Raw genomic sequence first — 11,928 nt, 5'->3', positions numbered from 1 at the left:
AAAATAGACTTAAATACCAGGGTGGTGGAAGGGGCACTATATATATATGGAAGCCGTTCAAAGTACTCGATTGCGAGCGGTCTCTACTCGTCAAAGAGAGGTTTATAGCGGAATACTGGTCAGGGTTTACGGAAATGGGGCCCGTTTCTCGAAGGTCCCGAAAAGTTTTCGCACCCGGAAAGCCAGAGCAAAAGCTCAATACCTTAACCCGAACCTAACCCTAACCGTAACCCTATAGCGCTGTTTTATTTACACATTCTTAGCATGAACAGAGGTTCCCTTCGCACAAGAAGTTTTAGGCCTATACACTTCTCCGTTTTTAGATACAGATAAGCTAAAAATGGCTTTACGGGCCCGAAAAGTTTCCGGGGCTTTCGAGAAACGGGCCCGTGGCCTTTGAATGACAGCGGGGCTGGAGGTGATATTGTTTTGATAAAGACCTCACTGTTTTGTTGTGTAAATCAAGTTGTTCTTATGCTAACTAGTTGGCATTTACATGAGAAAAGGAGAGAGGTCTACATCAAAGCAAGGTCACCTCCAGCCTTGCTGGCAAGTCATAGACCAGGTGCTAAGCACAACTGTAAAATGGCCTATTGTTCGTCTAACAGATTTTCGCGTGTTTTTTCTGTTTCCTGTTCGTAGATCTTCAAAAGATGCGAGAAGCAGGTGTCATGGCGGAAAGACGGGACGAGTTTGAAGAGAACGAAGATTTCGGTGACGAGGAAGACATCTTGGACCTGCGCATGCCGAAAGACAGTGGAGCAAATCGAGGGACTGGGGCAAAGCAGACTGGGAAGAAGAGAAACCGAGGGAGACGGGGGCGAGACAAGACGCGGTTCAGACAGTCCTGAATTTACAGTTTCATTATTTATTGTTGCTGCTCTGTCTTAAGCGTTAGCAATTTTACTTTAGGTCGACGTGTATTACGTTCTTGTTAAGCCCGAGCCCATTTAAGACAGTTCAAAGAATTTTAAAGATCCGGGAATCGTTCCTGTGGGTCGTGCTATGTTACGAAAATCTTTAATTACATGTTTTGGTTGTTTAGTTCTAAGTTGCTGGAAATTCAACCAAGAATTTGAAATACTCCGGATGGGAAAGCCATGATTGTGCTACTTGCAGACGTGGGATTCGTTTAGCTGTCATTGGACTTGCGTTCCAGGTTTATTTTTTTCCCTCGTAGCATCACCTGTCTCGATTACTTTAAAGGCAAATGTTAATGTTTGGCAATTTGTCATATGATGGTTATCGGCATTTTTTTTAAGTTCGAGTTGGTTACATGGAGACTGTTATAGGAAGTGGTTTCTCCAGTGGACGCAATAGCGTTTGTCTGATTCAAGTTTTGTTGGCGAAGAAAACAAATAAAATTTAAGTTTACTTTCACTTTGCCATGTGCCATTCCTTACTGTGTGCAGTAGAAGCATAAAATTATGGCACCGAAAAATGGAAAAATTTGTCTTTAACTTACTTAATTTTTTTTTGGCATTTTTTTTATTAATTTATTTGTTTTGTTTTAGTTTATTTTATTTTATTTTATTTTATTTTACCACAACTCTGCGATTTCTTCGTTATATTTGGATATTCCGTACTTTGTGGCAAGCCATGGATGATAGTTTCCGACAGTGAAGGTGAAATACAGAAATTTCTTGTCTTCGTGGAAGGCTGGGGGGAAGCAGAGCTACAAACCTAAGCCACTTGGGCCTAAAAGGCTTCACCTTTCATGTCTCCGTCGTGACTTGTGTTAAGTTTTAAATTCATAGCAAAAAGAGGCACTTCCGCGTTCGATTCTTTAAGCCTAACGGTTTTGAGAACGGACTCGTGGAATATATTTCGCTTGCGACCCACGGGATGAAGAACACGGTTGATACGGTATCGACGGTGACATATCATTTGATAGGCCTGTATATTTTTATCATGCATGGAATCGCCTACATGTGCTACTATGGATGCTTGTCCAGTCTGAGAACAAGCACCCTTGAGGGATGTTTGGAGATATAACATCGGCCGAAATTTTAGGGGCTTACTGAAATCTTTGTCACCAGACCGCTCTCGGCTAGCTTCTTCCGCTCGATCCATTGTGGAACCTGTTGCAGTGCGACAACTCCAATCAAGGCCACCCAACAAAATTTTCCACAAATTTAACGAATAAAAAATTGTGGAAGTTAACAAGTTTTCCAACAAATTATCTATGTAATTAAGTTGTACATTTCGAAGGCAACAGATTTGTGTTCGTTTTGAATCATTTGTTGGAAAACTGTTTTTAACCTCCACAGTTTTTTATTCGTTAAATTTGTAGAAAATTTTGTCGGGCGGCCCTGGTCAGAGTAGCCGCACTGTAACATTGCAGCACCAGTATACATTTATTTAGAATCTACCTTATTAGTACTTGATTTCATTCGCGTGTACTATATTTCGGGATTGCGGTGAAGGAATATTTCGAGAAGTTTTAATTCTTTTTCCTTAGAAAAATCCAAGATCAGTGCAAAAACAAGGTGAATAATTTAAACGTCCATTTTGAAATGGGAAAGATTGCAGACAATCGCGCATTCCCAAGCTGGGTGGGAGAGTTTCGCGCGCTCCACTTGGTGGGTGCTTGTTTTACTTTCACGTCCGGAGGCAATTGAGGTTGAGTCGAGAAGTCGACTAAGTATTCTGTGCTCGTGAGCATGGCTAATAAACCTAAGATTCTGTGTTAAGAAATTCATTATTGTTTGGCAGCTGAAAGGTCATAAAACAGAGTAATGGAAATAAATACAAGCTGTACTGTTGCAGTTGTCTGCATAGTATTTTGTGATTCGCAGAACTGCATAAATTGTCGCTTTTTCATTGCATTGGGGTAAGATGGACGTTACCTTTACCCATAAGACAAATGAAAGCAGGGGAGTTTCAGTTTTGTTTTTAACTAGTTGGGAACATCTGAACAATCTGCACACATGCAGAATGGACGTGCACATCCATACCTGAATTGGCATAACCTGTTATGTGACTGTTTCATAACATGTAACACATCCCAGTTCCTCCCAACCCCTTCTCTTGTTGTTCTTTTTCCAGCTAATACTGGCTTATAAAACCAAAAACAAAGAAACAAAATTGGAAAATGTTAGACCCCAGACCTGCCGGAAAATCAGCACCCCGCGTAAGATGGGTCTGCTAAATCTGCGAGCCAGCGAGCCATGCGAGCCACGGTGTGAGCCATGCGAGTCATGCGAGTCATGCGAGTCATGCGAGTCATGCGAGTCATGCGAGTCATGCGAGTCATGCGAGTCATGCGAGCAATTTATGCGAGTATTTTTTTTTCTTCAACTGGTCTGGGAGGTCGTCGACTTTTCGCCAAGAAACATAGATCTCGCGCCCGACCATCACTAACCTATCGCTATAAACCGCTCGCCCGCCATCTTGAAAGCGGAGATGACCCTGGGGACGGGTATAAACTGTACAACCTCGCTCCTAGGGTACTCTCTCTTTCCGGGCCTGGGAAATTAATTTTAATTAAAAATTTAGCTACAAAAGTGCCTACAATTGAAATATTCCCAAAAGAAAATCCTAATCTCGCTTCGGTTACCAGAACTATTGCTGGTGCGGCAAATATGAAAAATGCTCTAAACATCTGCACATCGTGCCAAGTCTTGCGTCATAGTAATGGCTACCCTGAGTGTGATGAATTTTTTTCTTTGTTTCATATTTTTGTTGTTTGGAGAAAATTTTGTGTATTCAAATCGCCCAGGATCCGTAAAAAATAAAAACGATGCGTCAAAAATTTATTAAGGTTCAGGACTAAAGTAAAGAAATTTTCTGAGAGAAACGTACGGCTCCACCGCCCCACCGCTACTCGAATGGGTAAGTGAATGATATCCATTGGCACCTGTCATTCATTGATATCCACGTTGAAAATCATTCAAGAAGAAAGAGAGCAGTACTTCAGGGCAACTCCGTGTATTGGCGTCAAGAATGGTGAGTGAAACGCGTAATTTTAACAGGTTCGCTCTTTAGTGAATCGGAGTTACCAAAACTTTGTCGGTTGGCTGACTGCTGCATGTGGTTGTCCCTTCCCTTAGAATTTAATATTGCAAGAATTTAATATTGCGATCTTATTCATCTTGTTCCGTTGCTCTTGTTCTTGTTCTCATGTGAATGTAAATGTAACAAATAAAAAATCTTAACATTTTTACTAGGGCTCGCATGGCTCGCATGGCTCGCCCTTTGGCTCGCATGGCTCGCTGGCTCGCAGGTTTATAAAACTCGCGTAAGATTCTTTGTGTACCTTCCATGTACTCCTTTCAGCAAAATTTATTAACAATGCCATTGCTCTACAACAACAAGAGACTGCGATCTCAGTCTTAAAATAAAAGAAAAGAGAGAGGTGTGGTAAGATGAGTTTCCACTGTATTATTATTTTGTATCTAAAAAATTGACTATTAAATAAATACAACATTGTTTAATACTGTGCTTTCCAAGGTTTCTCAATGGTAATGTCTCCAGTTGAGGTGACCGAGCTTTCATCTCTTCTGCATGAAGACATGTTGTGTACGTATAAATTTCTCGAACGATCTTGAGAGAACGTGGTACTTTGTACTTGTGTCGCAATTATAATTTAAAAGCACCATTTGGAAATAGCTCGTGATTGTTGAGAATTTTTGTTTCTTCAAATTCCAAGTTTATGAACAAAACTCTCTTTGTCCATTTTCTTTCCTCTTCCACACTTAAGTGAGATCTTGCAACAAATCCTGTAGACTGCATTATCTTTTAACGTGATGTATTACTGTGTTATAAAGTCATATTCCCGCACAAGTCGCACTGTGACAGTTAAGAGTCCTTTGGATTTGTCCCACTGGGCCTTGCCATTTTTACTGTCCACTGGATGGGGGAGAAATAATCCAAGTTTGCTGAAATAGCAAGAAGGAGAATTGATCACATACCTGAGATATCTAAAAAATCATCATTGCAAGTACTTTCTGCACCATTTAGGTTGGAATTACTGAAAGGTTGTATTGGGGTGGGGTTGTCAGTTTACAACAAAAGGAGTTTGGGTTTGCAGTGGAAGAGCCTGAGAATCTTGTGAAGTCTCTCTTGATTGAAAATTTACCTAGAAAGCTAGAAATTCTTTCTGGACTCACATTTTTCAACACGCAGCCTCAAGCCTGTGGAGCAGGGTTTGATCAGTCAAAACTAGTTACAATGTTGCTCTATTTTGTACCTATCAATGGGGGGTGAATTTAATGGATTTACAGATGTAAAGCAACTACGCTTTAAGGGGAAAGAGTTGTCATCTAAAGGAATTTCACTTGAGCCTATTTGAAAACCACATGTCATGGTAGAATTTCTTTCAAAAATGAAATCAGTGCATCTAAAGAAGTTTGCCAAAGGAAAAAAATATTATATTTGGCTAAAACAACTAGAAAATTACAGCAAAAAAAAAAAACATTTCAAGACAATCATTGAACATTATCAGTAATAGCTCATACAGCTGTAGCTGCATTAATTGCAATATGCTACATTAACTTACTACTTGGGAGTTCTGCAATCAAGAAAGGTATCGGACACATCTAAATTCACATCAGAGTACTCCGTCTCTGGAAGCTTTATCTTTATCTGAAGATAAGATTTCAAAACATTATTACCGTACATATTGTATAAAATGATAATAAACTACTAAACTGAGTGCTGCTGCAGGTAGTAGAGAGCTTAAAGCAATGACAATGGTCAAGGAGGAAACCTACAAAAATTAATTTATATTAAATGATCTTAAAATTTCAAAGTTATCTACACTCTAGATCTGTTTAGAACACCCATTGGTCTAAAAGCCTAGTCAAACTAAATAAGTAATGCCAGTGATCAATTCCAAAAGGAAATATGAAAAATTGGCTGTGGTGGCTCACATTCCCAATTGAAAATATTTATTCTTCGAATCAATTCCTTTCCCCAAGTAGGGGATTGGGCCTCCATTGATCCCTTTTCTTCGCAACAGATGCAGAGCTGCAGCCCATGATGTTAAACACATCACATTACGCTCTCTTTCTACAGTTCATATCCACGTTTCTTTCAATCGGCCTTGATTTCTTCTCCCGCTTGGTGTCCAAATCAGTGCCACGAGTGGGTTGCGGTTTGTTGCCATTTGCAGAATATGGCCTATTCATCTCCACTGCCATCACCGCAAAATATTTATTGATCACATTATTGATTTGTTAATCAAACTTTCAATAAAACTATTTTCACCCTTACCACCAAATCCTCACAGCTAGAAGAAGATGGATTTCTGCCTCTCATTTGCAGATACATGTCTTCTGAGGTTACAGCTTGTTTGAACACCAGTTCATACCTGGATTATGTATTAACATTGAAATGAGAAACATCAACAAAATACTGGCTTGTGACTAGAATAAATTTCATATTTTTGTGAAAATAAAATGTGTTGTTTCAGAAAATATCCACACGCCTTCCCCAGAGGGTTATTTGGGGTTTTGAGTCCCCCTTCTCCATCCCTCTGGAAATTCCAGCTTTGGTTCATACTTTCCTTTAAAATGACAAAGCTAACCTATGAAGTCACCCATGTCATCTTACATCAAAGGTAAAATTTCATTCCCCTGGTAATTTTTAGATCAATAAATTTTAGACATTTTTCAAAAAGAACATATAAGCATTGGTGACCTGACCTTAGAATTACATCTGATGTGGGTGAACCGACTTCATACCTTGGCAAACTGAGACACTGGTGAAAGGACCGGTCACAGTTAACATATAGTCAACTTTGTGAGCTTACTTACTCTGGTGCAGGTCTTGGATCATGTTCATCCTCTCCATACCCTCCCTCAGGAATGTCCTCTTCATTCCAGATATCACTGTTTTTAACTTGCTGGGAATTTGCAGGACCACCTAAGTTACCAAGTAATTTGAGTAAACAGAGAAAAACAATTTATCAGACAAACATCAACAATAATTCTTTCCTGAAGGGACAACTTGGAATATGACCAGTCAGGCCAGGTCTTTTCATGCAAAGGGGCATACTATTTGCGGTAAGACCTCACCCCCACTCCTGTCCCCCACACCTCTAATGGGTGAAACCCATTCCTAACAATCTCATTGTTTTTCGTCAACAAAAGGGGGTTTTTTTTTACGCCCTTCGTACAAACCTCCCAAATACAGTGACAATGTACAATGCCTGAATTATTATTATCTTCAAAGGGCCAAGTGTAGAACAAAATCCAATATGATCTTGTCGATACACCAACCTTGTTAGGTTAACTGCTTCCATTAGTTTTACGTTGAGGGCACATTAATTATAAAAATGCACGCAAAAACAATAGGTACTACAGGTTCATCGTATTGTCATTCAATGCGAAGCTAATAAAGGCGCGTTCCTTTGGGGTGATCTGGATCAGGATCAGTGATCCAAGATCACTCAAATTACGGTGCATCATAGCAGCCAAATCCATGATCAGAGTTTATTCATCAGTTCCTTTGATGCACCATGATCTGAGTGATCTTGGATCACTGATCCTGATCCAGATCACCCCAAAGGAACGCACCCTAAGTTACTGGGTTTTGTAATAACTATTTAGTCTAAGATGAGGTTTATTTCTGCTCTTATAAGCTTAGTTATAATCTACCAACCAACCCATTCGACCAAAACCATCGCTCTCAAGGTAAGCTTGCAGATCACTCGCAGAGTCCGACTCAGGGTTTCGAGCTCTCAGGTGATTATTGCACTGAGACTTTTATGGCAGGTAAACGTCGAAAATGAGTAAAGAAATTATTATCTAACTTAAGACTTACTGGGTTTTTCTGTTTTCCTCGGCGGACCGATGTTACCAGGATTCGCAGCAGAGGATTTCTTCGCCGAGTAATTTTCGTCCTGTGCAAAACCAACAATAACAAACTAAGCCTTTAACACTTTTCTTGGCTCATTTAATTTAGACAGTAATATTTGTTTCTTACATCAGAGCTCGAGTCGTCGTCTCCTGGAGGTTTTAAAAGTTCTGATAGAGCTTCTATCCCGCTCGGGTTGAACGCCATCTTGTTTACCTTGGTAACCGTGCCCTACTATCCCCTCCCGTCCTAGGTCAGACTTTCTCTCTGACCTCCCTAGATCGACCGAAAGTGTTCCTAAAGAAGGCTACGCTCAACCCGCAATTAAAAATCCTGGTTTTATTTACTGGTTAAAGTTTTTTAGAAAACATTAGAAACGATGACTCATATGAGTTATTCGCAAGGCGGGATTAGAACAACTCGTGGATGAACCTAAAAAGTTCTGTTTTGATTGTTTATGGTCACTCTCGCAGTCACGCTCGCACGCTCAGTTGTTTTGCGTTCGCTCGTAGTCTACAAGAAAGAAAAAAAAGCACAGAGGCCAATACGACCTAGTCAGCTTAACCAAGCAAGCTTTTTCAATAAAATATTTATTGAATGGTAAAAAGAACGCCATATTCTTATGGGAAAGACGTAAGACAGCGGGAAATTAAAGTATAAAAAAGCAGAAACCGACACAACGTAGGATGGGTTTTTTTGAAGGTGTACTGTATTTCGGCTGGCCAAACCAGCCTTCTTCAGGTACAATGAGAATTTTACATTTGGACGTGTTTTTAGGTAGCATATTTTCGTATTAGCGGAAATATGTAAAACTAAGTGACAGTGTAAATTAAAGATAAGCATATGGTTGCGTTCGCAGAACGCAGTCCTAATCCAGACTTGAGTCGAGTTTCATGGGACGGTGGACCTTCGTTCGAAGTTGCGACACCAATTTGGCCGCCCCGCAGCAGGGGCGAAACGAATGACATCATCGCCAAACATGTGCTGTACATTTCTTTCGAGTGCGGGTCTTTGTTTCGTTCAAGTGCGGGTTTTTGTGGACATTTACACTGTAATTTGGAAGCTGCAAGTAGTCAATTTTCTTTTCAAGTCTTTCTGACTGGATATCATGAGCCTAAAAAACATTTATCGATGCCTTAAGGTTACAGTATACCTTCAGATCGGCAATTTTCTTCAAATTTGGATTTTTGGTTCAAAGTAATGGTCGAAGAGTAATCTCTAATTTCTGAAAACAAAATTGAAAAAAACTCAATATTGGCGGAGAAATGGAGGTTTTACGTTACGGCCGGAAGTAAAAGTTCCCTCTTGATTGACAGCCCTATAACGTGTACGCAATCAACCGAGACTACTTTCGCGGGAATATATGGATACCACGAATTGGCTGGCTACTCAGATCCAAGCATTTTTCGTATTAGATGTAATTCTATTAAGTTACAAGTAAACATGGACCACGGAAAACTCTGTTTACCAGTTCGAAAAAGCGGAGAACGAATGAAAACACATCAATGAGCGAAGAAGCGAAAGTTGGCCTCGCGGATGAAGCTATAGCTATCGTATCAAGTGGGCAAAAAGATCGAGTCAAGAGTAGAGAAAGATTCTGTAAAAATTTGGGAACTCGACAGCTATAACAGCGACGTGTACATTGACTCTTTTGTTGAGTCCGATACCGATGAATCGCCCAACTCATTGAGATCCATTGGAATATTATCCATGCACATTTGCTCCGCCGCGCTTTCTTTTGTTCAGTTTGTTCTCGTCGCCCAGCCACTCTAGCGTTCGTATCCTTTTTCGTCTTCCCCATTTTGCCAGACCAGCTTCAAGAAAAACCGAGCTACAGAAAAATTATCTCTCCGCCTTGAGCGCATTACGAAACACAAGGGTTTTTTCGAGATTCACGCGTAAATTTCACCGCGAGTTAATGGTAGTAAATTTTCCAAGCGCTGATTGGCTCTGTGATCTGAGAACCCAGTTGAAGGCGTTTGTGGGCGGAGTTTGTTTGCGAAGCAAGAGATTTTTCTTAGCGCTGTTTTCTCGAATAAATTTTTTTACTTGAAGCAGACACTTTAAAGAGTTACAACTCAAAGGGGATTTGTTTGATTGCCCTCAAATTTGGACAGTAGCTAGATTAACATATAAAAAACAAAAACGTGTCTGCGAATTGTTTATTTCGAAATATTTTTTCTCCGAGAGCAATTTTTGTACGATCACTTCACATTTTTTAAATCCTATTTTGAAAATGTTCTGTAACTTTTTACTGCAATTGAATGTGGCAAAACGCAGACACGCTTTTTTAGCGCTTTTTGTCCTGAAACCGAGGGAAAAAATAAATTGACGAAAAACAAAATTCGCTTTGACTTGTAGCTTCCAAAAGGTGATTAGGGCGCTCGCATTTAGTAGCCGTGAAAAAATCGGCACTTCATTTTATTTCAAAATTTTTGGTATGGTTTGTTAGCCAGCTCTATAAGCTTTAATTTGATATGGGGGTTTAGGTATCTACAGCTTAAACCGGACTCGCTACATCGCTTGGACGTGAGACACCCCTGAAGGTATACGGTAACCTTAAGGAGGTATGTATGACTTCTCGTGCGAATGTAGAGTTTGGCCCTGTTAGACGAAATCGCCCGTCTTCAGCAACAAACAACTGCGTTGACGAAGCTCAACTTCGGCTGTGTTATTTCGCTCCTCTGCCTGAGCTTTGTAGTCAGAAATCTAACTTGCTAAGTTGTGTGGCTCGGAAAGCGGCCGTGATTTGTTTTCAGAAATTTAACTCACCGAGTGGTGTAGTTCGAAAATTGGCCGTAATTTGTGGTCAGAAATCTATCTTGCCGAATTGTGTAGCTCGGAAAGCGGCCATCATTTGTGGTCAGAAATTTAACTTACCAAGTGGTGTTGTTCCAAAACTGGCCATGATTTGTGATCAGAAATTTAACTCACCGAGTGGTGTTGTTCGAAAACTGGCCATCATTTGTGGTCAGAAATTTAACTCACCGAGTGGTTTAGTTCGAATATTGGCTATGACTTCTGGTTGCAAATCTAACTATCTGAGTTATGTAGCTCGGCATTTAGCCATGATTTCTGGTCGCAAATCTAACCATGCGAGTTATGTAGCTCGGATTTTAGCAACGATTTTTTGTCATACATCCGGATAATTTGTTACTGCAAGTCATACACGACTTCCCGTTAAGGCCTCGGTGAATAATTTTCTTTGCCTTGAATATGAAAAGGAATTAACATTGTGTGGGTGTAGTGCTAACTGTAATGCTGAAGAAGGCCAAGAAATAGAAATAATTGAAAAGAATAACTGTTTATCTGTAATTGCAAGGGATTTTACACAATGTAAGAGAATCCGGTCTGTTACAAGAGAAGATCAGAGAAGAACAAGAGATAGAGAACAAAACGAACATAATACATATCGTTTTGTTTAAGTTGTTGAGTTATAGTTCAATGTGAACTATACAAATACTTTTGGAATTCACCCTCTGTGATAACTACTATACTGTTCGTTATTTTGTTCAAGCTGTTCAGTTCAAGTTCAAACAGTTTACAATTAAAAATACTCGTTAACTTCGCTTTTAGACTGTGATAATTGTCTTAACTGCTCTTCTACAATTACCATTAATAACCAATTCTGTCCTTATAACAATCTTTCAGGTATGTACAACAATTTACCGTATACCCTGACAAACTTACCACAAAACAAATTACACGTGGTACCTCACGAATGACGAACCAGAGCTAAGCTAATCTAACAGTACCCTTTTCTAAAGTAAACATATGCAAATGTGCTACACAACATATTTGTTCCTATGACCTACCCAAATTCATTAGCTTTGCATGTACCTCTACACCTTTCCAATAGACCAGAATGTCAACCTAAACACCTTTACACGAACGCACTCATAATCTATGATTACTTCTAGTAAAATAAAATAATGAAAGAACTAAACATAATAAGAAAAAACAATTAATGTTTCTTCGCGGATGTTCAGACCATCGGGATCAATTGTTCTGCCTTTTTAGCCTGTGTAGCTGGGCGGTTTAAAGAAATCGTTATCGCGGCTTGGCCGCATTCTTAGCGCGTTCAAATTGCTTGAAAACCGCCAAGCTGCGCAGGCTATGCCTTTTTGA

The 11,928-nt window shown here is 39.8% G+C and overlaps 2 protein-coding genes across 4 annotated transcripts in view; one reads left to right on the top strand and one right to left on the bottom strand.

The window, feature by feature from the left end:
• LOC145496914 (TPR and ankyrin repeat-containing protein 1-like) overlaps nt 1-1,380 on the top strand; it is a 30,938-nt gene extending 29,558 nt beyond the window's left edge. For all 3 annotated transcript variants that reach the window (XM_081476680.1, XM_081476679.1, XM_081476681.1), the window contains one exon: nt 643-1,380. In XM_081476680.1, the coding sequence (XP_081332806.1) occupies nt 643-851 (209 nt within the window). In that variant the 3' untranslated portion in view covers nt 852-1,380. The remainder of the gene's footprint in view (nt 1-642) is intronic.
• A 2,889-nt stretch (nt 1,381-4,269) lies between these two features.
• Nucleotides 4,270-8,551, bottom strand: LOC145497013 (dynein axonemal assembly factor 6-like). Its single transcript, XM_081476788.1, has 6 exons — nt 7,930-8,551; nt 7,768-7,846; nt 6,759-6,867; nt 6,217-6,313; nt 5,501-5,586; nt 4,270-4,880 (listed from the first exon to the last, which is right to left on the bottom strand). The coding sequence occupies exons 1-6, from the start codon at nt 8,005-8,007 to the stop codon at nt 4,754-4,756; spliced, it is 576 nt and encodes a 191-aa protein (XP_081332914.1). The 5' UTR covers nt 8,008-8,551; the 3' UTR covers nt 4,270-4,753.
• Nucleotides 8,552-11,928: the final 3,377 nt, after the last annotated feature.

This window comes from Orbicella franksi, chromosome 9 (assembly GCF_964199315.1).
Source record: "Orbicella franksi chromosome 9, jaOrbFran1.1, whole genome shotgun sequence".
Lineage (NCBI taxonomy): Eukaryota > Metazoa > Cnidaria > Anthozoa > Scleractinia > Merulinidae > Orbicella > Orbicella franksi.
Note: the sequence above shows the minus strand (reverse complement) of the source record. Positions and strands in the feature narration are given on the sequence as shown.

Excerpts from the sequence above, each read along its gene's own strand:
- LOC145497013 (XM_081476788.1), bottom strand. The coding sequence starts at position 8,007 with ATGGCGTTCAACCCGAGCGGGATAGAAGCTCTATCAGAACTTTTAAAA. Across the intron at positions 6,314-6,758 it reads GATCCAAGACCTGCACCAGA|GTATGAACTGGTGTTCAAAC; the intron begins GTAAGTAAGCTC and ends TACATAATCCAG. Across the intron at positions 5,587-6,216 it reads CTAGCTGTGAGGATTTGGTG|ATAAAGATAAAGCTTCCAGA; the intron begins GTAAGGGTGAAA and ends TCTTATCTTCAG.